The 23,411-nt window shown below is 54.6% G+C and overlaps 6 protein-coding genes across 6 annotated transcripts; 3 read left to right on the top strand and 3 right to left on the bottom strand.

The window, feature by feature from the left end:
* Positions 1-1,389: 1,389 nt before the first annotated feature.
* Positions 1,390-2,916, top strand: BDP81DRAFT_464001 (inner membrane protein import complex subunit Tim54-domain-containing protein; the record flags this gene model as incomplete). The annotated part of the gene is made up of 2 exons (XM_060594098.1): positions 1,390-1,419; positions 1,483-2,916. 2 exons carry the CDS (start codon positions 1,390-1,392, stop codon positions 2,914-2,916), a joined length of 1,464 nt encoding a protein of 487 aa, XP_060441501.1.
* Positions 2,917-3,469: 553 nt separating this feature from the next.
* BDP81DRAFT_397783 (N-terminal domain of NEFA-interacting nuclear protein NIP30-domain-containing protein) lies at positions 3,470-4,476 on the bottom strand (the record flags this gene model as incomplete). The annotated part of the gene is made up of 2 exons (XM_060588372.1): positions 3,470-4,011; positions 4,191-4,476. The coding sequence occupies 2 exons, from the start codon at positions 4,474-4,476 to the stop codon at positions 3,470-3,472; spliced, it is 828 nt and encodes a 275-aa protein (XP_060441500.1).
* A 718-nt stretch (positions 4,477-5,194) lies between these two features.
* Positions 5,195-5,971, bottom strand: BDP81DRAFT_435953 (uncharacterized protein). The gene has a single exon (XM_060591090.1). The coding sequence runs from the start codon at positions 5,889-5,891 to the stop codon at positions 5,559-5,561; it is 333 nt and encodes a 110-aa protein (XP_060441499.1). The 5' UTR covers positions 5,892-5,971; the 3' UTR covers positions 5,195-5,558.
* Positions 5,972-6,812: 841 nt separating this feature from the next.
* On the bottom strand, positions 6,813-7,811 carry BDP81DRAFT_327762 (uncharacterized protein; the record flags this gene model as incomplete). The annotated part of the gene is made up of 1 exon (XM_060585160.1): positions 6,813-7,811. The coding sequence occupies one exon, from the start codon at positions 7,809-7,811 to the stop codon at positions 6,813-6,815; it is 999 nt and encodes a 332-aa protein (XP_060441498.1).
* A 3,051-nt stretch (positions 7,812-10,862) lies between these two features.
* Positions 10,863-11,956, top strand: BDP81DRAFT_435950 (uncharacterized protein). Its single transcript, XM_060591089.1, has 3 exons — positions 10,863-11,726; positions 11,832-11,887; positions 11,935-11,956. Exon 1 carries the CDS (start codon positions 11,107-11,109, stop codon positions 11,680-11,682), a length of 576 nt encoding a protein of 191 aa, XP_060441497.1. The 5' UTR covers positions 10,863-11,106; the 3' UTR covers positions 11,683-11,726; positions 11,832-11,887; positions 11,935-11,956.
* A 4,673-nt stretch (positions 11,957-16,629) lies between these two features.
* Positions 16,630-17,759, top strand: BDP81DRAFT_97562 (uncharacterized protein). The gene has a single exon (XM_060596543.1). The coding sequence runs from the start codon at positions 16,746-16,748 to the stop codon at positions 17,559-17,561; it is 816 nt and encodes a 271-aa protein (XP_060441496.1). The 5' UTR covers positions 16,630-16,745; the 3' UTR covers positions 17,562-17,759.
* The last annotated feature ends 5,652 nt before the right edge of the window (positions 17,760-23,411 follow it).

Genomic DNA, 23,411 nt, shown 5'->3' with positions numbered 1-23,411 from the left:
CTCGCCCGCATCCGCACGTCACTTGGACCCTAGGCTCCAACAGGGTCCTCTCACGGTTGGAGACACAAAAGAAATTCTAGTCAACCTCCTTCCCGGTAAGGTGTGCCGACCACCAACTCATTCCTGACCGAGCGGTCCGGCGGCGGTGACGGTGGCGGCGTCATCTACTATGGCCACCCAAGCCCAACAGCCTGGCTCACGCTCGACATCGGCACGAGGCAACGTCGGCCGTCTACAGCCGCCGTGAGACACGGCTCTAGAAATAAATAGCATTTCTAATGCCTGCCGCCCCGCTCCCATCCGCTCTAAATCTTATACGATTGTCACACCCGTCACAGGAGGAACAAGCTCACAAGCTCACCCGTGGCACATGGCAGCGTTACACTCTTCGTTCTCGTATGCATGGCATTCCTGCTCTTCCATCTTCGATTCCGCGGTCTGTTGCATGTCACCAGCATCCTGCCGACTTTAGTACCATCTCTATCTGTCGATTACGCCGTGTTCCCCATTCACGACGCACAACCCATGGCTCCAATGTCTCACGCTTGTCACCCAAACCATCCCGTTCAACCTCGTATGGCGGAATCTCGTGAGCAGCACAGGAGAAACCAACAAGCCTAGCGCACCGCCACACGTTATGCTCTCGATGGGATGACGAAGCTCGTGGTCGGAGGACGGCCGCCTGGATCGAGTGATGCCCTGTGCCTGTATCAGGTTTGCCTAGTGATCCATGATTGAGCTCCATGCCCGCTGCCAACGCCGCCCAATGATCACGGCCCGACGACGCCCCCTCCGCTATGCCTGCCTGCCATCACGAGTTTTGGGGCTGTCATTGTGCAGAGAGGTCGATCATGCATCAAGATCTGCCACTCTTCACCGGGGATCGCCAGACAACCGATTTTCCACTAAGAGAGCACGCCAGCGTGGGCCACGGCGTAGCGCCCGTTGCATGGGCAGTCCTTCACCGGGATTCGAGATCCAGGGGGACTACGTGAGAAGCAACATCGCTACAGAACTTCAGGCGATTGTGAATTTCATCCTTAGCTTAGTGGCATAACTTAGGAGTTCGTATGTAGAAAAGGCTCTCGAGAGAAAGATGCCGTGACAGGTCGGTCGGTACGTCCCTGAGTAGAGGCACTGTTCTATTTTAGGAAGGCGGTCAGATCTCATTCCACGCTATACCATTTGGGGACAGATAGGTCCGATAATTCGGCGAAGCTCTTATCGCGACTAAAATTTCCAAAAACCTCACTCCCGTTCTCCTGGCCTGAGGTAGGACATATCGAGGCATTGCGAGCCACCGTTCTCACAATCGCATCTCCAGTGCGGCACTTCATCGCCATACACAGAAAGTTTCCAACTCTGCCATATTCCTCATACACACCCATCATGGCGGACTCAAACCCCACGCCGCCCGAGGTAAGCAAGCAAAAGCCCACCCTCATCATCGCGAACCTCGAAACTGATAATGGCATCCTCCAGGCGGCCCCGAAAGCACCGACTCCCTCCCCCGCGACGGCGACGACCACCACAACCACAACCACAGCCACCTCCGCTGCAGAAGGCTACAAAGCCGCGAAACCGAACCCAGTCTGGCAAATGATGGGCCTCCGCGGGCCCCCCAAACGCCTCCCCTCCCGCAACTGGCTCATCTTCCTCTCCATCACAGGCACCATATCCGCCGCCATCATCTACGACAAGCGCGAAAAGAAGCGCGCCACAGCCCGCTGGGCCGCCGCCGTCTCCCCGCTCGCCCGCGAACCCGTCACAGACCCCTCCCAGCTCCCGCGCAAACTCACAGTCATCCTCGCCTCCCCGCCCGGCGACGGCCTGCGCGTCGCGCAGGACCACTTTATCGAGTACGTGAAACCCATTCTCGCCGCGTCGGGTCTGGATTGGGAGTTTGTCCAGGGCCGGCAGCAGGGGGACGTCCGCGCCGCTGTGGCGGAGAAGATTCGGAGGCGCAGGAGCAGGGAGGAGAGACCCGAGGTCGAGCTGCTCCCTACCGAGGAGAATCTCCGCGACGCCGTGCGCGCGAAGAACGGTACGCCCGAGTTCGAGGGTCCTGGGGGCGACATCGTTATCGGGAGACATGCATGGAAGGAGTACATCCGCGGTCTACACGAGGGCTGGCTCGGCCCCCTCGACCCGCCTCCCAAGCCCGAGGTAGTCTCTACCCCTGAGCCCATAACATCCGAAGCGGCGACCTCAGATTCTTCATCAACAGAAACAGCAGAGGGCGGTGCCGTCGAGACAGAAAAGAAGGAGGAAAAGCCCAAAGAAGAAGAAAAGAAATCAGACCGCCCCCGTCAACCCGTCCCCTACAACACCACGGCAGACTACTCCGCCTCTCACCTCCCCTCCACCCTCCCCGCCGAATTCTCCCCCTCGGAACCGGTGCAATTCCCCCACCTCCTCGGCTTCGCGGGCACCTTCACCCGCATGGGCCGCTTCTTCAACCGCCGCCAGCTAGCAGACGACGTAGGCCGCCAAGTCGCAGCCGCCTGCTTCGCCCACGCCCGCGAATACCGCGACGCCGAAGCCGAGACCTCTTCCTCGGACCAGGACGCCGCCCCCACACCGTACGAACAACAGCGCGCCCTGGCGCACGAGGAACGCGACTGGGTTAAATCCGTCTGGAAGCCCGTCGACGACGCGACGGCCGACGAGGAGGAGAAGACCAAGGAGCGCATCTGGGCTTCGCCCATGGTTGTTGACGCGCGTATCGCGCAGCGCATGCGGCGGTTCGAGATCCGGGTCGAGGACGAGGAGCGCGCAAAGGGGATTGTTATCCCTGAGACGGAGATTGAGGGCTGGATCAAGGGGACGGTGCGGTCGCTGGGCTTGTGGGGGTGGAGTGTTATCAAGGGGGAGGAGCGGAAGGGTCCTAATGTTGGAAACATTGACGACGAGTAGACTCTCCCCTTTGATGTTTACTTTTCCCTTCCGTGGAGTTGTAAAGTTGGCGACGGATGAGGTGGCTGATGTGAAGAGTAGAAGGGAGACGATGTATAACTATCTTGACCACCACCCAACACAGCTCTAGAGAAAGCGATTGGGAAAGGAGGGTTCACAGCATATTGTAATTCTAGCTTGTTATTTCTCGTCCTTTGCTTTTTTTCTTTCCTTGTCCTGCATACTCCTCCGTTTTCGTTGCATGGACTGGAGCGCGGGAGGTTATCATAGACTATGGGGGTTCATTGGCGAAAAACATGCCATGAGCGTCCGCTTGTTACGAATATTACTGTACACTCCTCTTTTCTTCCATCCCATGTTCTTTCCCCTGGTAACTATTTACAGTGTCTATGGCAGTCATGGAATTGCGAGGTGAATTGTCGATACGTCCTTGCTTGAGGATACGCCAAACATGGCCTGGTATCAATACATGTATCTACAGCTGAGCGTCGTGACAACAACTCGTCACCACTTTGAGAGGGAACCTACACGTTCCAAGTACCATGGTACTCCCTCAATCATCATCCGAATCAGATCCATAAGCAACAAGACTCGGCTTCCCCTTAAGCGGCGCAGGTGCAGGTGTAGCTGCAGCTGTAGTCGTAGTCGCAGCCGCAGGCACAGATGTACCCCCTTTTCCACCAATCTTCTCCAACCCATCACCCTTCTCACCAACCTTCCTCTCATCCACCTTCCCTTCATTCCCTTTCTCCCTCCTAACCCCAAACCCCCTCTCCCTCTCCCTCCTCCTCCTCTTCCTAGGCCCAAAAGCCCACTCCCCATCACCATCATCTCCCCCGTCCACCGGCGCCGCAGCATTCTCCTCCTCCTCCTCCTCCTCCCCGTCCCCATGACCAGCCCTCTTCACCCCCGAACCTCCTCCACCCTGCGCCCTCCGAAACGCAGCCAACCCCTCCTCCGTCTCCCTCCTCACCTTGTCCTCCTCAGCCCTCTTGGAAGCCCTCACCTCGTCCAAGAAATCAATCTCGTCGTCATCCAGCGCCCGGAACTGGTTCTTAATCTTGTTGGCTTCTTCGAAAGCAGCTTGTTTCGCGGCTATATTTCCACAAGTGACGATGTTATTAGGATATCAAACTCTTCAATGCACAACATCCTCTTCTCCTCTTCATCTTTCCCTAAAACTTCCTCTTTTGCGTTCGTGATCGCCATAGAAAAGGGGTCAAGTAAAGATAAAGAAGTAGAAGAAAAGAGAGGGGAAGAAGGTAAAAACTCACCTTTATTAGCCTGCAAAACATCATACAAACTCTTCTCCCCGCCCTCAACGCTCTTCACCCGCGCCTCCTCCCTCCTCTTCCTCTCCGCATCGAGCTCCCTCTGCACAATCTCCCACTCGGCGCTCTTCTTCGCCTCAGCAGCCTTGCTCGCAGATCCAGCACCGCCGGCATTCGTCGTCGTCATCGTCGTCGTCGTCGTCGTCGTCGTCGTCGTGGTAGTCGCATCCTCAACCACAGTCTCCCCCGTCTCGGCATTAATCGCCCCCGCCGACACGAACCTCGACATCTTTGTTGTAATATCTCCTTCCCTTCTCTCGGGCTCTTTTCTGTTTTGGAGGGGTTCCTTTCACCAGGTTCAACCTCTAAACCTCTGTCTAGTGCAGAATAGGAGAGTGTCTCCTCGTCTGCAATAGAACGGGAAAGGGAAAGTTAAACCCAGGCTGATTTGCTCCTCGAATGAGATGGTAGGCTATAATCTCAAAAAGCTGTCAGGAGCTACTGTTCCTCCCAAGTCCCTTTTGATCTTGCTGTTTTTCGTGTGTTTCGGCTGGGGGTGTAAAGCTACCTTGAAGCTACCAGGTGCTCGTGTAATCTCAAGGATCTGTCAAGACTGAGATTTGAACCAGCAGCCTCGTCACAAATTGACTCGATTTTTCCCTCGAGAGAGAAAGAACAAAAAGTAAAACCTGCGGGATGTGATGCGGATGGAATGTTGTCAAAGTTTTGAAATATCGCAACGTCTCTCTCTGGTTGAGTAAGTTGGGTGTGAGGTAAAGACGGCGTCTGTGGATAAGGTGACTGAGAAGTTGGGAGGACAGGACGTTGGCAGATGGGCGAATCAGCGGTCTCTTTTGGAGTGGGGCGGTGGTCCAATCAAATAGAGGTATAAGGCTGCGCCTACATTCACCACCCGATATCTTACAGATGGCTTCACCTCAGTGGTTGCATGTCACATTCGCATCGAGATCACCCGGAAGTGTTCATCCACGTTTGGAACTTAAGGACACAAGTTTGCTTCATTATGTTTTGTTATTTTGTTTACTTGTCTAGGACTGTGTCTGCCACTGCGTCTTCAGTACGTAGGCTATGCTATGTCTTTGTCGTCACCCATGGGTATGCCATTTTGTGCTCCGTCCCATTTTTTCCCTTTCCAATCTCGTCCTTTCGGCGAAAACTTTTCCAATCCTGCTGTTGATGTTACTCACATCAAAGCTTGCCCGATACCCATGGCGCTGTTCCTAATTAACCAGCGGCCACTGCGCGACATACAAATCTAGCGCCAGTCCCGACGGCTTTCTGGTACGTTGGGTTCATTTCCGTCAAACCACCACTCCCATCCACATATCGAAGAACAGATAACCTGCCTTCTCATAAACTGAACGTTTCCAACCCCGATCCCAAACGCTCTAGTGGATGCCGGTACAAGTTGGCATGAAGAGAAAAATAAAAAAATAAACGTCTAACAATGTCATGAACAGTAAAAGGCGTGAAAACAGCGGTGGCCCACGACATTGTGCCCTCGGGCCAATGAGGTGGGCCATTGTGCCGAATGAACAAGAAATGCCAAACATAGTAAAAGTAAAAGAGACTCCATACCCGCGTCCTGGAGGCTTCAACATTTTTGACCAGTAAGCACGAATGCAGAACACCTCTCCATGTTGAGTCTCCCTTTTTTTTTCGTTCTCGCGAGTAAGAAATCATATGCCCGCGCAAAGCCAGCCAGTAAAGTGAATTGTGATCCGTATGTACCCTTTACTTGATGCAATTTGTCTTTTTTTTTTGGGGGGTGGGGGGGGGGGGGGGGCAGCGCCGACTAGGCGGGCGCCAGTAACCTTGAGGTCTTCTCAAATTGAAAGCTGAAAATTCCGTCTTTCACAGACGGAGTACAGGCCCAGGGAGAGAGAGCCGGGTTGTTGGCGGAAACAGGTTGAATTACAGGAAAACAAGATGGTCTCTCCTTGGCGTGCCACAAAGGAAATGGATGTCGCTGGCGATGGATCGTCGTCGGAATGATTCGGGAATCGGAATTCCTTGACATTGCGGCGCCGGGTCCTATTCGGATCGTGGTCACGGGAACCACTAAGGCGCCCTTGCCATCGCAGGATAAATCGAGAGAATGCCGAAACCCAACAAACTACCACCACCATCTCACCAGAAAACACAGCCAAAGGATCTATTGAAAAGAAAACTCCGTGGGGATCGCGAATGGCGACCGTGAAACGCCAGTAATGAATTTATCCGTATACCAGGGGAGAAAGAATTAAAGAAATGTCATTAGGGGTCGCAGCCGCGCGTCGTACCCATCCACCTCCAAACGCATTGTGGCTGCGAGACAGTCTAGTAGCCAAATCAATCGCGTATGGTAGCGATGGTATCGAGGGGGGCAAACGTGCCCGTATCGTAAAGTCGAATGCCGACGTGGGGACCATTCGGTCAAATAACCGCTTCTTTCGGTTCTCGTCGTGAGAGGGTATCTGAAGAATGCAAATGTATCGTTCATGCCAGAAAAAAAACAAAGTCTGCGTCTCCGGTGACGCTAGACCTCCCAAACTTTTCCGATAGCAAAAATCCCTTCCAGTTTCGTTAGGCGATTGAGTGAGTCTGCCAGGTATCGCCACAAGTTTAGCCCATTACAGGCTGGCCAAAGGTAGGGTGAGCAAAGTACGAAGATGCCTTGGCAGGACCAACGCAGTTCGCACAGCTACACTCCGCAACACCGTGCTCCCACATGGTTTGCTGGTAACCATAGTGTCCAGGGAAGTTTTGTTGGTTGTGGCGGTGACCGTAGTAGTTGTGTTGCGATGGCTGCTGGTAACGAGTGTTCCACTGGCCCGTGGTAGCGGCCTGGGAGAACCAATCGTTGTAGCGAGCGTTGGCAGACGTGGCTGAATTAATGTACTCGGGCGTGCCGTAGCCAGAATCGGGAGGAGTGAGCGGGGCGTTCTGCCAGTTCCAGTTGCCGCCGTAGGCTTGCTGGTGAGCCAGCTCGTTGCGCTTGATAGCCTCGTAGCGCTCGTATTCAGCCGCTTGCTGCTGAACAAACGTATGATAGGAGGATCGTCCACCGTATCTGTTGTTGATGTTGGTGTCGATGGCGGGGACGAGTCTCTCGCGGGTGACTCTTGCCGCAGCCTGATCCTTGAGGACCTTCCAGTCATCCCAGCTGGTGAGCCAGGCCTTGTAGTCGGCGCTGTAATCCAGGTTGACGTAAAGACGCCAGCCGGATTGCTCGAGCCACTCATGTTCCAGAGCGTTGAGCTCGGCGACGGGGATGCCGCTCACCTCAGACCAAGAACGGTTCTGGAAAGTGTTGTCGTCCAAGAACTTGCTGCCAAGCAGCAGGGAAACGGTTAACATGCGCCAAACCTGTCCCTCAGGTACCGTGTACGATGGGTTGTTCTGTTTGAGGGTGTTGACCCGCTTCGCCAGGTAGTTCATTCCGAGGAGAATGGTGCTCTTGGGCAATCTCGTCGATGACAGAATCTGCGAGACGAACTTGCGGAACGGGGGCGTGACGGCCGTGGTCGACAACGGCATAACAACGCGGGTGGCCATCTCGGCAACGAACTCGGCCATTTGGTCGACCTCGTAGTCGAGGACGGCACAGACACCTCCGGGCATGATGGCGGTATTGAGAAGAGTCCGACGAAGATCGAAATGAGATCTTTGTCGGGTGGGGAGACTGCTCGATGCACTCGTGAGAGACTTAGCAGTGGAAGGAAGGCTGTGCTAGCGGTGAATGACCAAGGCCGATGGTGTCGGTGTGTCGGTTGGGTGAGAGGGTTGGTGACACGAGCCCTTAGTAGCTGCGAATAGCCATCAAGAGTTGAGATCGCGGCGGGGAAAGGAAAACAAGACGTCTAGAGATCGAGTTGATGAAGGTGCAGTCGTTTCGCTGGTTGTTGATGACGGCTGAAAGATCCAGCAGAAGATATGTATCTTAGGCGGGGGAAGAGATGCTGTGATGGCTGACTCGGGAAAAGGATGCTTGAACGGAGAAAGGTCGTCGAGAGCGTCAGAGAGGTTCTAAGGGCCGCTAGAGACGGGACGAAGAAAGTTGTGCAAAGGAAATGGAAAGCCGCAGCTCTGTCCTGTTTGGTGAATGGTCAGCGAGAATGTCCAGGAAATCGAAAAACTTTGACTGTCTGTGCCTGAGTCTGATACACAAGCTTCGTCGAATGATGCGTCAAGTAGTGGCGGGCCGGTATTGGAGTGAGGAAATGCTGGGAGGCGACGTGGGCGACAGCGGCAGAGAAGGGGTACCCTGTGGACAGCCCAATGCAGTGGCCATTGTGTAGCTCCAGCACACCCAGTATGGAGGAAGCGTTTGCTGCTGCTTGAATATGACCGTTTGGGAGTGTAATGCTTCAAGGCAAGGGCAGGTCGTTGACTGAAGACCGATCCGATCGCAGCACATTGACGGAACGCTTCGAGACGATACCGAAGCATGCCTTCTGTCAATGCCGCTCGTGGGAATTTGATCGCATTTCGAGATCGGATATTTGGACGAAGCTCGTGTACCATGCTCTCCGCGGGTGGCTCTGGTGGATTGAGGGTATCGCAGGGTCGAGAGATAGCTTACCTTGAGGAAGGGAACCGTAAACAGGTGTACGAGGCCGAGAAGGACGGTGTAACTTGGAGGTGTTCCAAGTGATGAGCAAGACGCGATCGAGTCGGCTCGGTTTGTTGTGTTCTTGCTCGGTGTCGTGCACTAAGAACGGTACTCGGCCTGGATGGGGAGCAGGCGGACGGGTGTAGAGAGGCGAGCGACAATCGAATTCGATAATATCGTGCAGAGGCAGAGGAGAGATGAGAACCTGAATCCTGGGTTGTCGACGACTTTGGATGGGAATATCGTGCAGAGTCGAGGACAGGGGAAATTCGTCGTGATACGGCGGATTCGGAGGTTTGAAAAGAGAAGAAGGTTTTTGGGAGAGGAGAGAGGGAGGAATAAAGTCGGACAAGAAGAATCTCGAGGAGTGAGAATGGATGGGACGGGTTGGGATGGATGGGATGGAGATGGGGAGAGAAAATGGGGACGGGGGTGAGGATGTAAAGTGGAGAGAGGAATGATGGCGGCGTGCGTGTGAATGGAGGCGAGAGAGGGCGAAGTTGAGTGAGGGAAGGGTGGAAGGGTGGAAGGGGCGGTAGCAGCCCGGTAGGTACAGTAGTCGGGTCGGGTGGTAGGTACCTCAGGACCCAGGACTCAGGTAGCCCAGGCGAGCCCGGTACCTGAACGAGGTACCTTACTCTCTGGGTGAGGCCGGTACCCAAGCGGCAAAAAGCCGGTGACGGGTACTTTGGGGCGCTAGACTGGAGGACCAAGAGGACGGGGTGATAGTGACGGAGTGGACAGCCCGGCAGCAAAGTGGACACCCATCGGTTCCATACTCTGTGCGGTGCACCTCAGTCAGGGTACCTAAAGCAAAGTACCTCAATACCTACCTACTGCCCTGAAGGAACAAGACCAGAAGAAACAGGAGCGGACCTGGAGGGAATTAAAAAAAATAAAAAAAACTCACACGCTGCAGCAAGCACCACCCACCTTTTCTAGACACTAGGGGAATTAGAACATCGTGTCGGTTCAAGCAATATGAAGAAGTAGGTATCTTTTCCCTAACACCACGAAGTACTGTGTTTTCTATACACACCAAAGGTATCACGGGCAGCTTGTACTGTTGAGACGTCCACCTCAGCGAGACAAGACGAGACAAGACGAGACGAGACGAGGAGAGGATTGCAAGTGTTCAGCTGGCAGCACAGAGTACAAGGCACAGAGAGTACTCGGTAGAACAGGGCATACGCAGGTGCTTCAATACACCTCAACACAGGAATGACCCGCTGTGAGCGCCAATGTTCGGAAAGTGTATGTGTGGCTCGCTGCTCGTGGAATGTGCGGTGCTGTGCCCGAATGGCTCTAAGGTACTGTGCAATACGAATACCTCTGGCCGTCTAGACTAGCACAAGTACCCATAGTCAACAGGGCAATCGGGGATGAGAGGCGGACGGGAAGAGTGGTGCTACAAGAGTCTGACTGGCAACTGACTACTCATGGCACCCCCGGCTCACTTGGGTGGTGGGAGTTCAGACATGGAATTACACTGGAATTACAGATTCGGGGAGCATGGAAAGAATACGTATCCGTAAGTACAACCAAAATTAAAATATAAAAACATGATGGAAGATCAAATGAGAAAAGGAAGGGAAAAAAAAACTTGGGCGTGTCTTGGACTGGATCGAACGTGGAGACGACAGGGTGACTGGCTCCGACGGGACCACGACGCTAAAAGAAGGTACGGAGGTACTTCGTCATCGGGACAAGCGAGGGATCGGTACGTATTTCCGACCCCCGTTTTAGGACAGAAAGGGCGGCACCGGATGATTGAGGACGAGTATGGGTTTCAATCTTCAGATTGGACGTCAAAGAGGGAAGGGGGCACTCTTGCTACCGGCTCCACTCTCACCCTCTATGAGCCCGCGACACGACACCGCTCCTGCTGCGAAGCAACCAGGGGGGCACTGGGGGGAGGCACTGGGAGGGCACGTTGGAGGGGGGAAGGAACTGGGCATCGGCCAGTCATTGGCCGTTGTTTGGTGATGGTCCAGGGAAAGTGCTGCTGGGTGGGTGGACCACTGGACCGCCAACCGCCACGGTAATGATTGTACACCTCACGCCGACGGGCACTCACTTCCATTTTGATGCATGGATTTCACTTGTGCTCACCACTTTTTGAGAGAGTGTGTGTGTGTGCGTGTTGAACTTGGATCAAGGTGGTGGAGGTGTTGGGTGAAGGAACTTTACTGTCTAAGGCAGCGACACAATTGGCCAGCTTCAGTGTTAGATTTTTGGTACCACGCGTCTGTCTCTGTCTCTCATTAGCCCATCCATTCATGGGAGGAGGGCAGTCGGGTTGAAATGCCTCAGGGCAGCCAGAAAAACATGACTGGGACAGCAAGACGTTGCAGGTGTATCCGTCCCTTAGGTGCAGGTGCAGGTGCAAGGGCCACTTGCAAATTGTGGCAGGGAGTCATCTATGGCTTTAGAATAAAGAGGCAGGCAGGCGCGGGAGAGAGCAGGACTGCAGGAGCAGGAGCAGGCGGCAAAAAAGGGCAGGAGGGAAGGAGAGACAGTCGACAGACTCGAGACAGCATAGGAAGCAGCAGCCCGAACTTCAAAGGCAGGAAGGAGCCACTGGTCAGGACTGGACTCAGGAGGGCAGGGCAGTATTGGATCGGGACGGAGTACGGGAGACTGGAGGCAGGGGGTGGGCCACACCTGCAGCATCGCACCTGCCCTGCACCTGTCCTGCACCTTACTCCTGGCACTCACGCACTGCAGGAGCGCTGGCCGGTGTCTGGCCCTCCTCCTGCCTCTGCTCCTGCCTCTGCTCCCACGCTCCTTCTTGCTCCTGGGCAGGTTGACTGGCTCCTGCTCTGTTGTTATGGCTTGCTGCTGGATGGCTGGGTGCCGCGCTCCTTCCTTCGAACCTGACCTTCCCGGCCAGACCTGCCTGGCCTCTTCCTCCAATTAAAGTGGTATGTATGGAGCCCAAGGCATTGCCTGGGGGTGCAGTGTGCACATCTCAATGGCCCGATGTTGGTGGTGTCTCTCGAGTAAAACTCACGCTAAAACACGACCAGCAGCCAAAAAATCGAACCTCTCGTCATGGGAGAATACCTGACCTACGGACAATGCGGTGGTGCACCAGAACGACTGGCACAGATGCGAGACTGACTTTGACAGGAGACGCTACGCTTTATCCGTACTGTTAACTGTCTTCTTGCAAGCCGTTAATCAAAAGTGCAAACCTCGAGTCTTCCATCGCATCGTGGCATCAACCATGACGCGGAGACGAGACTAGAGCAAGTCGAGGGCATGGCATGCACGTGAGGGGACCGACGGCAACGAGAAAAAGCAAAGCTGACTGACGGACAGGCTCCATTCACCAGGAAACAATGACAGCTCACAATACCCTCAATCTCAACCTCGATCCGATTTCCATAGTCATCCGTCGTCCGGCACACGAGCACAACAATTATTAAGAACAGTCATTCAATAGTCTGCCGTGTGTCTGCGTCTGGTCTACCTGACGACAAATCGTCTTGCCCTGGCGACGACGTCGTCAACGAATACACACCAAGGCATCCATAGCATCTTGAATCATCCCGAGTCTCCCTTCCCATATCCGTGCGCATTGAGCAACCAACACAATAGCGTCCACACCCCGGGTGTCCCATGGAATCCAAAGCCAACAGGTCATCCGGCGCGCAAGAAAAAATAAAAAGTCGTTAATGGCGGTTCGGCTCTAGCGTTCCCTGAGAATGGGATGACCCAGTATCCCGAGGCTTCTAGATGTACTGCAGAGTATTGGGCTAGCCTTGTGCAATTTATGCCAGTTGCCTGTACCTTGCATATGGGTCAAGGAGGCTGGGATGTCGCGGCTATAGCAGGTACTCGTATCAACTCCAAGCACCGAGGCAACCTGCTAGGTACCTTTCTTACCCCCTCCACCAGCACCGACTAGCATCATCTCTTTGGCTTGACCGCTGACCGCCTTGGTCGCAGCACTCGGCACCTCTGAGATTCTCTGGGTCTAACCAGTGACGATTCCCACGACCCCGTTTGACGGCTGCATCGCCGCCCTGGTCCTCATCTTCCTCACACACTTCATCCCTGAGAGCGTACCGGGCAGCCCAGCCTAGGCCACAGACATGGTAGAGGCACGAGAGAAGGATCGGTCTCTTCGATAGCAACAAGCGTCCGTACTCGAGCAGTTTGGTCTCGCAGTCATCCACAGTCCACACGCACCAGCCGCACCAAGGGCAAGGGCAGAGCAGGCAAGCACGAAAATGACACTGGGCACTCTGTGCTCTCTGCATCTCTGCTGTTGACCCTCCGTGACTCCGTCTCTTGCTTCTGGGCAGTGGCCTCTTCTTAATTTGGGGCTCGGCGAATGGGAGCTCAGAGCTTATCACACTTGGCCTCCAATTCCGACTGCAATGGGCAAGGGACAGTCTGAGTCAGTGGACTGTGCCCATCATCCGATCTGCTAGGTGATCTCTGCGGCCTGGTCGCCGCCCGAGGCCCCAAGAAGGGCAGTTTGTCCTCCTTAGAGTGGGAGTCTGGGCTTGCACGCCAGTCTTCGTGCTTCCCCAGCCAAATCCCCCAGTCCGGTAGCCCGGACTCCCAGGTTTGCCAGGCCAGGCTATGACGACGGGAGGGCACCCACTCACGAGTCCACCGTCACCATACCGACCGCTTACGCATTGAACGACCAGCGCCTGGCGGATATTGGCCGTGGTGAGGCGTTGAGAGGTCTCGCGCTTTGTACCTCACATTTGCCTCACCTTGTGCCCATTGCTACGGTTTTCTTTACCAGACTCGCCTAGGATGAGATGGAAGGGATCAGCGCTGATCTCGACAGGTTGGAAACACCACCGGAGAGCGAGGCAAGGGCTGGTATTCGTACAACCATCTTGATATTTGCGGCTTGCCTCGGGAGCATCACCTCCGGCACCAGTGTCTTGAGCCAGAGTATTCCCGTTGCAAGGTCACGTCCGTATTGCCTTAGCTAAGCCGTACCGAGCGTTGAGGGTTCCGTATCGACGTACGGAGTATATCCAGTTGGCATCATCAAGACGAGGCTGTCTCGTGAGTATCTCAGACTTTCGGAACCTTAGGTAACCCCCGTCTTGCTACCCTAATCAACATTTCGAGCAAACGTGGCAGTCAATCACTAAACCTCTTCGGGCTGCGAGGGCAAAACCTTGTCACGATGCACAGGTGTTCGTACGGAGAACGGAGTACCAAAACACAAAATGGATTTCCACCAAGATTCATTCCTGCAGCTCATCAGTAACCACCAGTGCCACCATCCACTTGTCGAATAGAGCGGTGGCTTACAAGTACCTAGCCAAACGCGGCATTTTCACCTTTGGCATATTGTCTTTACCCGCAGCACGGCCCAGCAAAAACAAAGCTGTACGGATACGTACTGCAAATGTGAGCATATTGCATTTTCATCTTCTGCCGACTTGGAAGTTGGATGAGATTGCAGCGGAGGAAGAGAAATACCGCACGCTCCACCCTCCGAGGCACCGCCCCAGATACAGTGCCCAGATGCCTCTCGATTCGGTTCTGTCGTCTAGCAGCACCCCCGAGGGTGATTCAGACAGGAGAAAAGGGTCCACCGGCCAAACGTGACTGGCACATAGGAAACAAATTCACACACGCGCAAATGGTCTGGGACGACACACCCTGCCACACGCAGCGACACTCTCACACTCTCTGAAGTCTGGACGGCTACCTAGAGGCTAGCTGTGTGTCCGGCTGATGATCCTCCTACGCGCTTCACACACAAACCAAACATTGTCAGGCACGTTGCCGTCACTACTCTCGCCGCTTCGGATCACGGCTCACCTTTGGCAGGGGATTTGTGTTTCCGCCTACGGATACTGCCACTGCACTTGCATTTCCAAAAATCCAATTTGCGGCGTCCGAGTATCTATACCGACTTTAGAATCCGGATACAGAGTGTTCGTCTCAGCCTACCACCTCTTCAAACAATTTTGACAAGGACGGATTCACGATAATTGTATCCCTTCTCCTGAAAATTTCAAGGAATCTCCTACCTACGCCAGGCGCATTGCAATCTGGAAGATAGAGGTCATCATGCAGAATCCTTCTGGAGTTTCGCTTTCACGGTTCGCGAGGAGCCGCGACGCGCTCGGTGCTCTCGAAGCCCGTCAAGAGTTCTCAACCCATGCCTGGCCCTCGCCACTCATGTTATTCAGGGGTCAGAAGGCTGGATCATCCGTGCCATCGCAGTACGGATACTAATTACCAGGAATCAAGAATTCATTATCCACTCAGGTGAGATCCGGGCACGCATCCAGGGCCATCGCTGCCATGCAGCCAACAAACCATCCAACTTTCCAACTTGGTGGTTGTTAGCAACGACAGACGTCGAATCACGTGCCTTGGGCTCCAGCCCAGAGATATGGTCGACAGCGTCGTATCGCCAGCAAGGCAACGCACGCCGGACTCGCAAGTGAGACCTGTGTTCTAAGTTGCATGGAGCCATGGACCAGGCATCACAGGTGACAGAAGCAAGATATCAGCAATCACAACCTGGCGAGGCATCAAGGCATCGACTTGGAAATGAGAAAACCTCCCCAGCCCTGCGCCTGGTTGCCGCTGGAGACAATGCCAATCCCCCGGATATGAGCAGGCTGCATGGCTTGGAGAATTCAAATCTCGATCCTCTGATTGGACAACCTCACAAACTCCTAGGCGGTCTGCATGACCAGCCATGCGCTACATCGTCGACGAATTTCCAGCCCTGCGTTCAAACGGCGCTCACCGTTGTATCAATGGGGAAAGATGAAGAAACCCTCTCGAGACGTTGTTGGGATGTTGTGCCTCGATCCCTATTACTCCGTACTCCGTACATAACATCGCGGAAGTAAACAGCACGTTTTGGGGCCGATGCTATAGGTTGACGGCGAGAAACCCTCAACCATGAATTATCGTGTTTTCGATACCAGTGGTCCAACTTTCATCATTCTTCAAGGCGCTCTGTTTCCGCAAACCAGTCTACAATGAATGAGGACTTGGAGGTTGGACGGTATTCGCATTGTTGCATTTCATGGCGAGTCAGGGTGAGGCTGACCCACTGCTCGAGAAGCAAAATGCTGGCTCAATCTTTCGAGACTCGGTGTACGGAGTACTTCGTTCGGAGTACGGCCGGTCAGACATTCGGCCTATCAGACGCCTTCATTATCACCAGCTCAAGACCGACCGGTAGACCCAGCTCTACGCATCTGCACACCCCGGGGTGCTGCTTGCCAGAGACACAGTGCATCCCCTTTCCATCATGGTTCTTTCGGCTTAGCGGTGCCCCCTCGAACAGGGTGTCTAGGGCGGTGCCTCGTGTTAACCACACGCGTGGACCGCTGCAAGTTTGCAACCTTGGGGGGCATTCTGGCACGCTGGCAAAGAATCTCCAGACCCCATCAACATGCAGGACGTGATACAACGAGAAATTCCCAGGCTCAGCCACCTGACGGAGACACTTTTACAAGGGGAAGGCGCTGGCGATCAGAGATGCGATTCTACAGTACTTTGTACTCCATACGTCGACAGTTTCCAAAAGGTGGTCGACTCGCCCAGCTGAGTCCGGTCCCTCATCCGCATCGCGGTCTTGCCGTCAACAGGCTGAGGAAGTCCACAACAGGCGCGCCAGCACCAGGTCTGCTATTGCCGGGCCCAAGCTGATTCTCCTGGTTTGGCGGGCGGCTGGCCGTCACTGACATGCGGATAGTGACACCCAATTAAGGGCTCCCCTTGCACCGCCGCCTGTTCTATGAATATCTCGGGCTATCAACCACGCCGACAACTGACCACAACGCTATGAGATACTAGGGGTTTTGCCTTGGACCCTGAAAACCGAGTCTCACACGGAATGACAGCCGGTCTCCCTTTGGTTTACGACCAAGGAGTGTTCAGACTCCACGCCGAACTCTACAGGCAGTCGATTTGACAACTCATCCGCTATGAGTGGTCATCTGGTGGCAAGACAAAGCACTACAGAGTCAGAGTGGTGTATCAGGGAACCAGTCGCCCAGTCTCCGTCGAGTAGTCGTCACTTGTTTGGTGTCACTAGGTTCCAGGCCCGAAGATCGGGTGGGATTTCATCACACCAACACTCCGTGCCAACAACAAACCGCGCCGAGATTTCTCGATGGCCCACAGACGCAGAGAACACGCAAAGGCTAAAGTGGCACAGTGGTCTTTCTCCAAACTTGTCGTGCCTGTCGTGCCTGTCCAAGGGTCCAACTCCACCATCCGTCTCTAGCGGGTGGCAGGGCATGAGGGCCCCATCATGTGGATGCTTGACCTGGGCCAGCCGAAAAGCTATCGATTCGACCTTTTTTTTTTTCTGGGACTATTTTTGCAGTCCTATCCTGGTTTCTCGATGGTTCCCCTCTTCTTTAAGAGGGCACAAGCCAGCCTTTACAGGATTACCTGCAGAATGGGGCATTTGGGCATCTTCACCGCAACTAGGTTCGAGGGGAACCCGGGCTGGACATGGCGAGAGCTCCAGAATCCAACCCGATCAGATGCCCCTCGCGGTCAGGACCCGTTGCGATACCACGTACTCTGGATTCGTACAGACGATGAAGACTCCTGATCTCTACGTATCCGTATGTGTGCATTCCAATATCATTGCACACCAAGGACAAGGCAACCGCAGTTGCCGATGGCACCCCGACGCGGAGATGGCCATAGGAAGGCCCCCACCCGATGCTCGACAGAGTGACAGACAACAGCATCAAAGTCTCCAGATTGTCAGGATTTGGCCAACTTGAATCAGGGACAGCCCTTTCCGGTTCAGGACGTCGTCAGTCGTCGATGTCAAACTTGTCCAGACTTTCCGCTAGTCTTTGCTAAAAATGCACGTTGATGAGAATTTTTCAGGGTACAACGTCAGGCTCCCAGGCCGTTGTAACAATTTTCGGACTCTGTGGGCTGAACACGGTTCAAGTCGTCATGGTTTTCGAGCGATCTTCTCACGTTTATCCGCTTCTCGACCAGATCTACTCAAAGAACGCCGAAGAAGGGCCTGTTGTCCGCTACGGCTTTGACCACGGCCAATGACGAGGTCTGCCGGGCGCAACGTCTACTCTGTCATGAAGTCTCCGATGCCTGCCATCGCCCGCGTTCTCGCCCTCGTCCAGGCTCCTGAGTCCCGAGTCCCAAAGAAATGAATTGCGCCGTCTCTCAAGTCTTTCCCGGCACATCGTCAGTTTGCTGCCACGTTGGTTTAGCACCAAAACCACTGACTGCTTTGCCCGAGTCTCGCATGCCCCCCCAGCCGCCCAGCCCAGCAAAGGGTACGAACGGGCGGGCCTGGCGTGACTGTATGATTCGACGGTCTAGGTACCAAGGCAGCGACGCAGCGGCATGTCTGCTACCTACTCTGCATACGACGCACGGCTACCTGACACCCGATGGCCGACGGTTCCGCGTCGCCAGACGCATCTATCCTCGGGACCTCTCACGAGTGCTCCCTATTAGCCAGAGCCCATTTACTAATGTCACCATGTCTTACCGTCTACAAAACATACCCATCTAAGTCAGCTCCAGGCGGTGTGAGTATGTTGTACTGCTAGGTGTCCACGGGTATCGACATCTGGAACGCGCTTCGTGGAAGCTGGGGAGTTTTGCCGCCAGCCTCGTCGCGCCCATAGTCTGTCTGGTCTATACTAGTTGCAAGACTTTGAACACATCTCGCCGTGTACATCGGCGGCGGTGCACGTCAAGCGATAATTACCCAGCCTGTGTACTGGCCGTGGCAATAATCGGTCTTCAGACTGCGGCAGTGCCGAGGGCAACGCAAGTTTGAACATCGTGACCCAGGTGCCTAGGTGCCTAGGTAGAAAGTCGCATAGCAAAGAAACCGCTCAACTTGACGGATAGTCGAACGACTTGTAACCTTTCTTCTCGCAAACCCCGCAGACGAACCTGGAACTACGGGACTTTGGGGTGCCATTTACGTCTTCAAACTTCGACGCCCCCTTGGACTACCAACCTCTCCCCCCTGCCGCAGAACATCACAGCTCTTGGCGTTGAAAGACAAGGTCGACTGCTTAGAAATGCCTTGTTAGCGACGATTGGCGACCGTTGACTGGCCGGGTATCTGGAAACCGGTGGAGCGGACGGCGTGCACCGCTGTCCTAGTGGAGAAATTCGAGAAAATGCCGCGATTCTGTGCGTATGTGTGAAGCCGCCAGTGTTGCAGCCCACTGAGCCCAGTCACGGATGGGATGGCTATGGCCAATCTGCAAGCGATCCCACGATGGACGAACGCCGCGACGGCGCCTGGGACGGAGGATCCAAACAGATGGCCCTCGAGAGTCGAGGGGGAGTCGAAGCATGTCATGGACGGGTCCCGGGAGGAGCTATCGGCCCCAAGCCGCCCGCCTTTGCTCCGCAAAACCACTCTCAATCGGGACCAGCAGGCGTTCAGCGGGAAACGCATCACCATTCACCACCCATCCATCACACTCATCGATGTGTTGGTGCAACCTCTTGACGTAGTGTTAGTCGCCACGCTCACAGCCCAGCCCGTGACCGATGACCCTCTCTATCCGCCGTCAAAGAAACCACCCCCCGAATCGGCTCGTCCTCCATCCCCCGAGTCCCCCACACACAAACAAACACATGCATACGGATACACTGTTGCTGAGAGGTGGATGAAGTGACAGGGAAGCGCAACGACTAGAAGTGCAGGCAAGGGAGTCACGGAGGGTCAGCCAAGGCTTCCAGAGTCAATCGACAACGTGCTAGAAGATGCACGTTTGGTGTTATTCAATGCCCGCCGTGATCTACACTACCGTCTACGTCGACGGGCTGGCTGCGTGACCCCCAAATTCCCGGCGCTCGTTTCTGGGGTTGGATCTGCTAATACAGTTCACCCAACCACGGCCTGCCTACGCCGTATGGGGTTTATACATATTTGGCCGACACGACACGAGGAACCTTTCCGACAAAGGCTTTTCCAGCCTGTTGCCCTACCTATGTCATACTGGCCGCCGGAGGAAGGTCCACCAGCCGAATACAGCCCCCCGCCGCCGATGAATGAGTAGCAGGCTCGATCTCAAGCCTCGTCTCGGAGGTAGTGGCCCCCGGCCCAGGGAAGACGCGCTTGCTAGAGTGCTTGCAGTAGTGCCTTGCCTTTGAGCGCAAGAAAGCGGTAGGTAATAGTGATGGACGGAGAAGAGTCGCGCGGTCCCTTACCTATTTCTGGCTGTCTGTCTTGGAAGAAGTGTCTGTGACTATGTAGGGATGCGAATGGTTGATATTTGGAACTAGGTGAGTACCTAACTTACCTCCCCCCCTCGGCCACATGCATGGAGACGGCAAGCCATTCTTGCGGACGTCTTGACAAGCATCCGGACAATAGCGCGCCCGCTCACCAACGGGATGATTCTCACGCCTCTGTGCCGCAGGCAGCTCAGCCGTTCCGCTCCGTCTTCCATTTCACGGCCTGCGATCCTGATCTCGCTTCTCACACCCCGCCCAGACGCGTGAACACCCAGTCGTCATCACCGTCATGTTAATCCGTCCGCCTGCCCGTATCACTCAAGCGCTTACTACACATCCCCGTCGAGACGAGGCGTGCGCGTTCAATAGGGTGATTGTCTGCTGCCTCCAGGCGAAAACGCACTGGGCTCGATATTGCATTGTCTACCCCCGGACTGGACGGATCTGGGAGTTTGTGACTCCCACCCAGCGTATCCGGACGGGCCGCCGTTGACCAGTCGGTGATCTGACGATCTGGCTCCGAGAGTTCATTACAGTCACCGTGAACTTGCGCATCATCCATCCCGCATTCTTGTTTGCCTCCCGTCGAAAAAGGAAAGGGAAAGAAAAGCTGCCTACTAGTGGGTAGATTGTCAGCCACGCTTCGTTCTTGAGCACATTGCGCCAGACGCAAAACGGCTATGCGCGTGGCGTCCGTCCCTACCGACAAGGCCGTACCGCATCTATGCTCCCCTTGGATTCGCGATTCGGCCGGATAGGGGTAGACGGCACATGCAAGCGGTGAGAAGGGCATGGCGCATCCTAGACGCATATGTCTGTCTGCCTACAGTCTTTTGATGCCAGTGCTCTCGTTGGGTACATTCATCCAAGCCAGTGAGGGCCGACACTTGTCGCGCCTTTGCTCTTTGGGGACACACTTGTCTCGGTAATCGCAGGCAAACACTTCTACTAAGCCAAACGTGTCTTTCTTTTCCCCAGAGAGGGAGACGTCAACCAGTTACCAGGCTACAGCTAACGGTAGCTTCTTGGGCTCGACTGCCGACTCACTCACTAGGTAATTCTTTTGCCCTACCCTGCCCTGCCCTTGCCCCTTCTGCGCCGTGTCCTGCAGCGGTGGTCAGCGCCGGGCCAGGCGAGCTTTCAAGGCGCGTGATCTTGCTTGCACACACGTCAAGGCAGCACACGCAACCCACGCACTCACGCTCACGCATCGCTGGACCGACGGAGCGGGCTGGACGCACGCAGACGCAGTGGACGGAAGGGTGGGTTTTATTTTGGGTGTGTTTGTGTCTCGTGCTTTCTGGTTGGGTGTTTTGTGGTTTGGCGTTGGCTGGGTTGGGACTTGGTGGGCGGCTTGAGCCAGGCGGCCTGTGGCTGCTGCATCCATGATCACTATCCGCTGTCCGCCTATGGCTGAGGTGGTGTGGCATCCCACCCTCCCATGCCACCACCACCACTTCCTACGCCGGATCGTGCCGTTGGGCTGGATTGACGTCCGGTCACGTTTCTACGGTCGGACGGGCCTTGGAGGGAAGGGTGGGTGACTAACCCGTGGGGAGGGTGGTCTCACCAATATCCCGACCACGGTCCATGATCTCTGCGAGACGGGCCAGGTCATATTCGAGGGTGACTAACCGCGGCGTATGCTTTCCTTCTGCGTCTCTCGGTTGGATTTATTCCGCAGAGAAGGGAGTCAGGCGTTTGCGATGGGAGGGTTTGTCCAAGTGACGCAGACATCGAGTGCGTCGGGTCGTTGTTGGCCTTGGCGACGAACGCTAGCTTTTTGGGGCTCGAGCTTGTTCTCGATCATGGCATTTTTCTGCAGTGTCATGGAGCGCTGGAGGGTTGAGTACAGGCCGCTTGCTTGCCCCTGCCTTACCGTAGAACAGAGTAGAAGCAGAAGCGGATCTACTGCAATGCACTGCCTGGAGATCTATTATGGGAGCTCATTGCTGTCTTGACCTCCTCAGTGACGTGCGGACTTTAGAACCGATGTCTCGCCTGCAACCTGTCTACCTTGGTCTTTTGCTGTGACGGGCGGTATTTGATTACATACCTTTTACTCTAAATATAATCTTGTACTTGGTTTCGGAAGTTGAAGTTCCCCATTTGTCCTACTTGATCTGTTCCGCTCCAAGTTTCCCTGTTGCCACGGACCTAAAACTCGTTGAGTCGTTGATGCCGTAAGAAGAGAGAGAGGAGAGTAAAAGAGAAATGTGAGGCATAAGCAATGAGCAAAGTGATGTCCTGTTCCCAGGGGACAAACGAACTCACGGACGAGAGAATGGACAAGGCTACGATAAGCTTCCTCGATACCTTGTTTGATGTCACTGGCTTGCTTGGTGGGTTGTTGAGGGTGAGAGGTGAGATACAGGGTGGTTGGTGTGTCGTTTAGGCCTGTCTTTGCTGTGGTTTTCGCTTTGGTGCATACATGTATGCCCTTTCTTCGGACGGGATTCTGTGAGTCTTTGGTTGTGTATGTGGTAGGTGTTTTGTATTTTCGGGTTGTTGGGTCGGATGGGCCTGGGTGGTCAGATGTGGCTTTGACGTGATGCCGGGAGGTTTTCTTGAATGTCTGTGGTGACGGCCCGAGTCGTCGCCGCCGCCATCGCCCTGTCCTGTTGGAGACGACCCAGAGATGTGGTATGTATCGTGGAAAAAGCTTGATGAAGCTATGGGCAAGTCGTTGGGGAATTTGATATGACGATGAGGATTGGAGAGGGTGAAGAAGGGTTTAGCAAGGGACTTTGAGGCGCACGGAAGATTTGGGTTTTCATGACGTCTGTGGGTTTGAGTGTTGAGAGCAAATGGATTTGATCTTGCCTTTTGTGTTTTGCATGTGAGAGGGTCTGAGAGAGGTTGCTTGGAAGGATGTTTGAGGGGTGGTGAAGTTGTGAGGTTGATTTATGTCGCTTCGGGAGTTGGGAGATGTGATGTAGCCATGATCTTTGAGTTTGTTCCGCTTTTGAAGTGTGGCCCGTCTCTGTTGGAAATCGACGGGTCTTGGTCTGCTTCTGGGTATGCTTTGGAAGATGGCCTAGACACCCTGCGATCTCTTAGTGTCACGTAGATTCAAGCCTTGAGTTGCGAGTTTTCCTGATGACTTTCCTTGATGTTTGACTCAGGATGTTATAATGATGGGCCACGATGCTTCACACCAGGTCGATGAAAGCCCGGCTTTGTTTTCCTCTTTGCTGGGAAGCAAGCATCTCGAAGTGAACTCAATTAAAAGGAAGAGGTTCAAAGGAACCAGGGAGTTATGCTTACCAGTCGAGAAAGGACTATGCGTGAAACTCAAGAAAAGGCAAGAAGTCCAAACGGGTGACCGGTCGCTCCTGTGTTATCCCAACTAAGGTCATCCTGATGAGTATATAGCGAAGCCCAAAGTAGCT

This window comes from Colletotrichum phormii, assembly GCF_030913505.1.
Source record: "Colletotrichum phormii strain CBS 102054 chromosome Unknown BDP81scaffold_20, whole genome shotgun sequence".
Lineage (NCBI taxonomy): Eukaryota > Fungi > Ascomycota > Sordariomycetes > Glomerellales > Glomerellaceae > Colletotrichum > Colletotrichum phormii.
This window is presented reverse-complemented; position numbering and strand designations above follow the sequence as displayed.

Excerpts from the sequence above, each read along its gene's own strand:
- BDP81DRAFT_435953 (XM_060591090.1), bottom strand. The coding sequence starts at position 5,891 with ATGATTTCTTACTCGCGAGAACGAAAAAAAAAGGGAGACTCAACATGG.
- BDP81DRAFT_435950 (XM_060591089.1), top strand. The coding sequence starts at position 11,107 with ATGCCTCAGGGCAGCCAGAAAAACATGACTGGGACAGCAAGACGTTGC.
- BDP81DRAFT_97562 (XM_060596543.1), top strand. The coding sequence starts at position 16,746 with ATGAGTGGTCATCTGGTGGCAAGACAAAGCACTACAGAGTCAGAGTGG.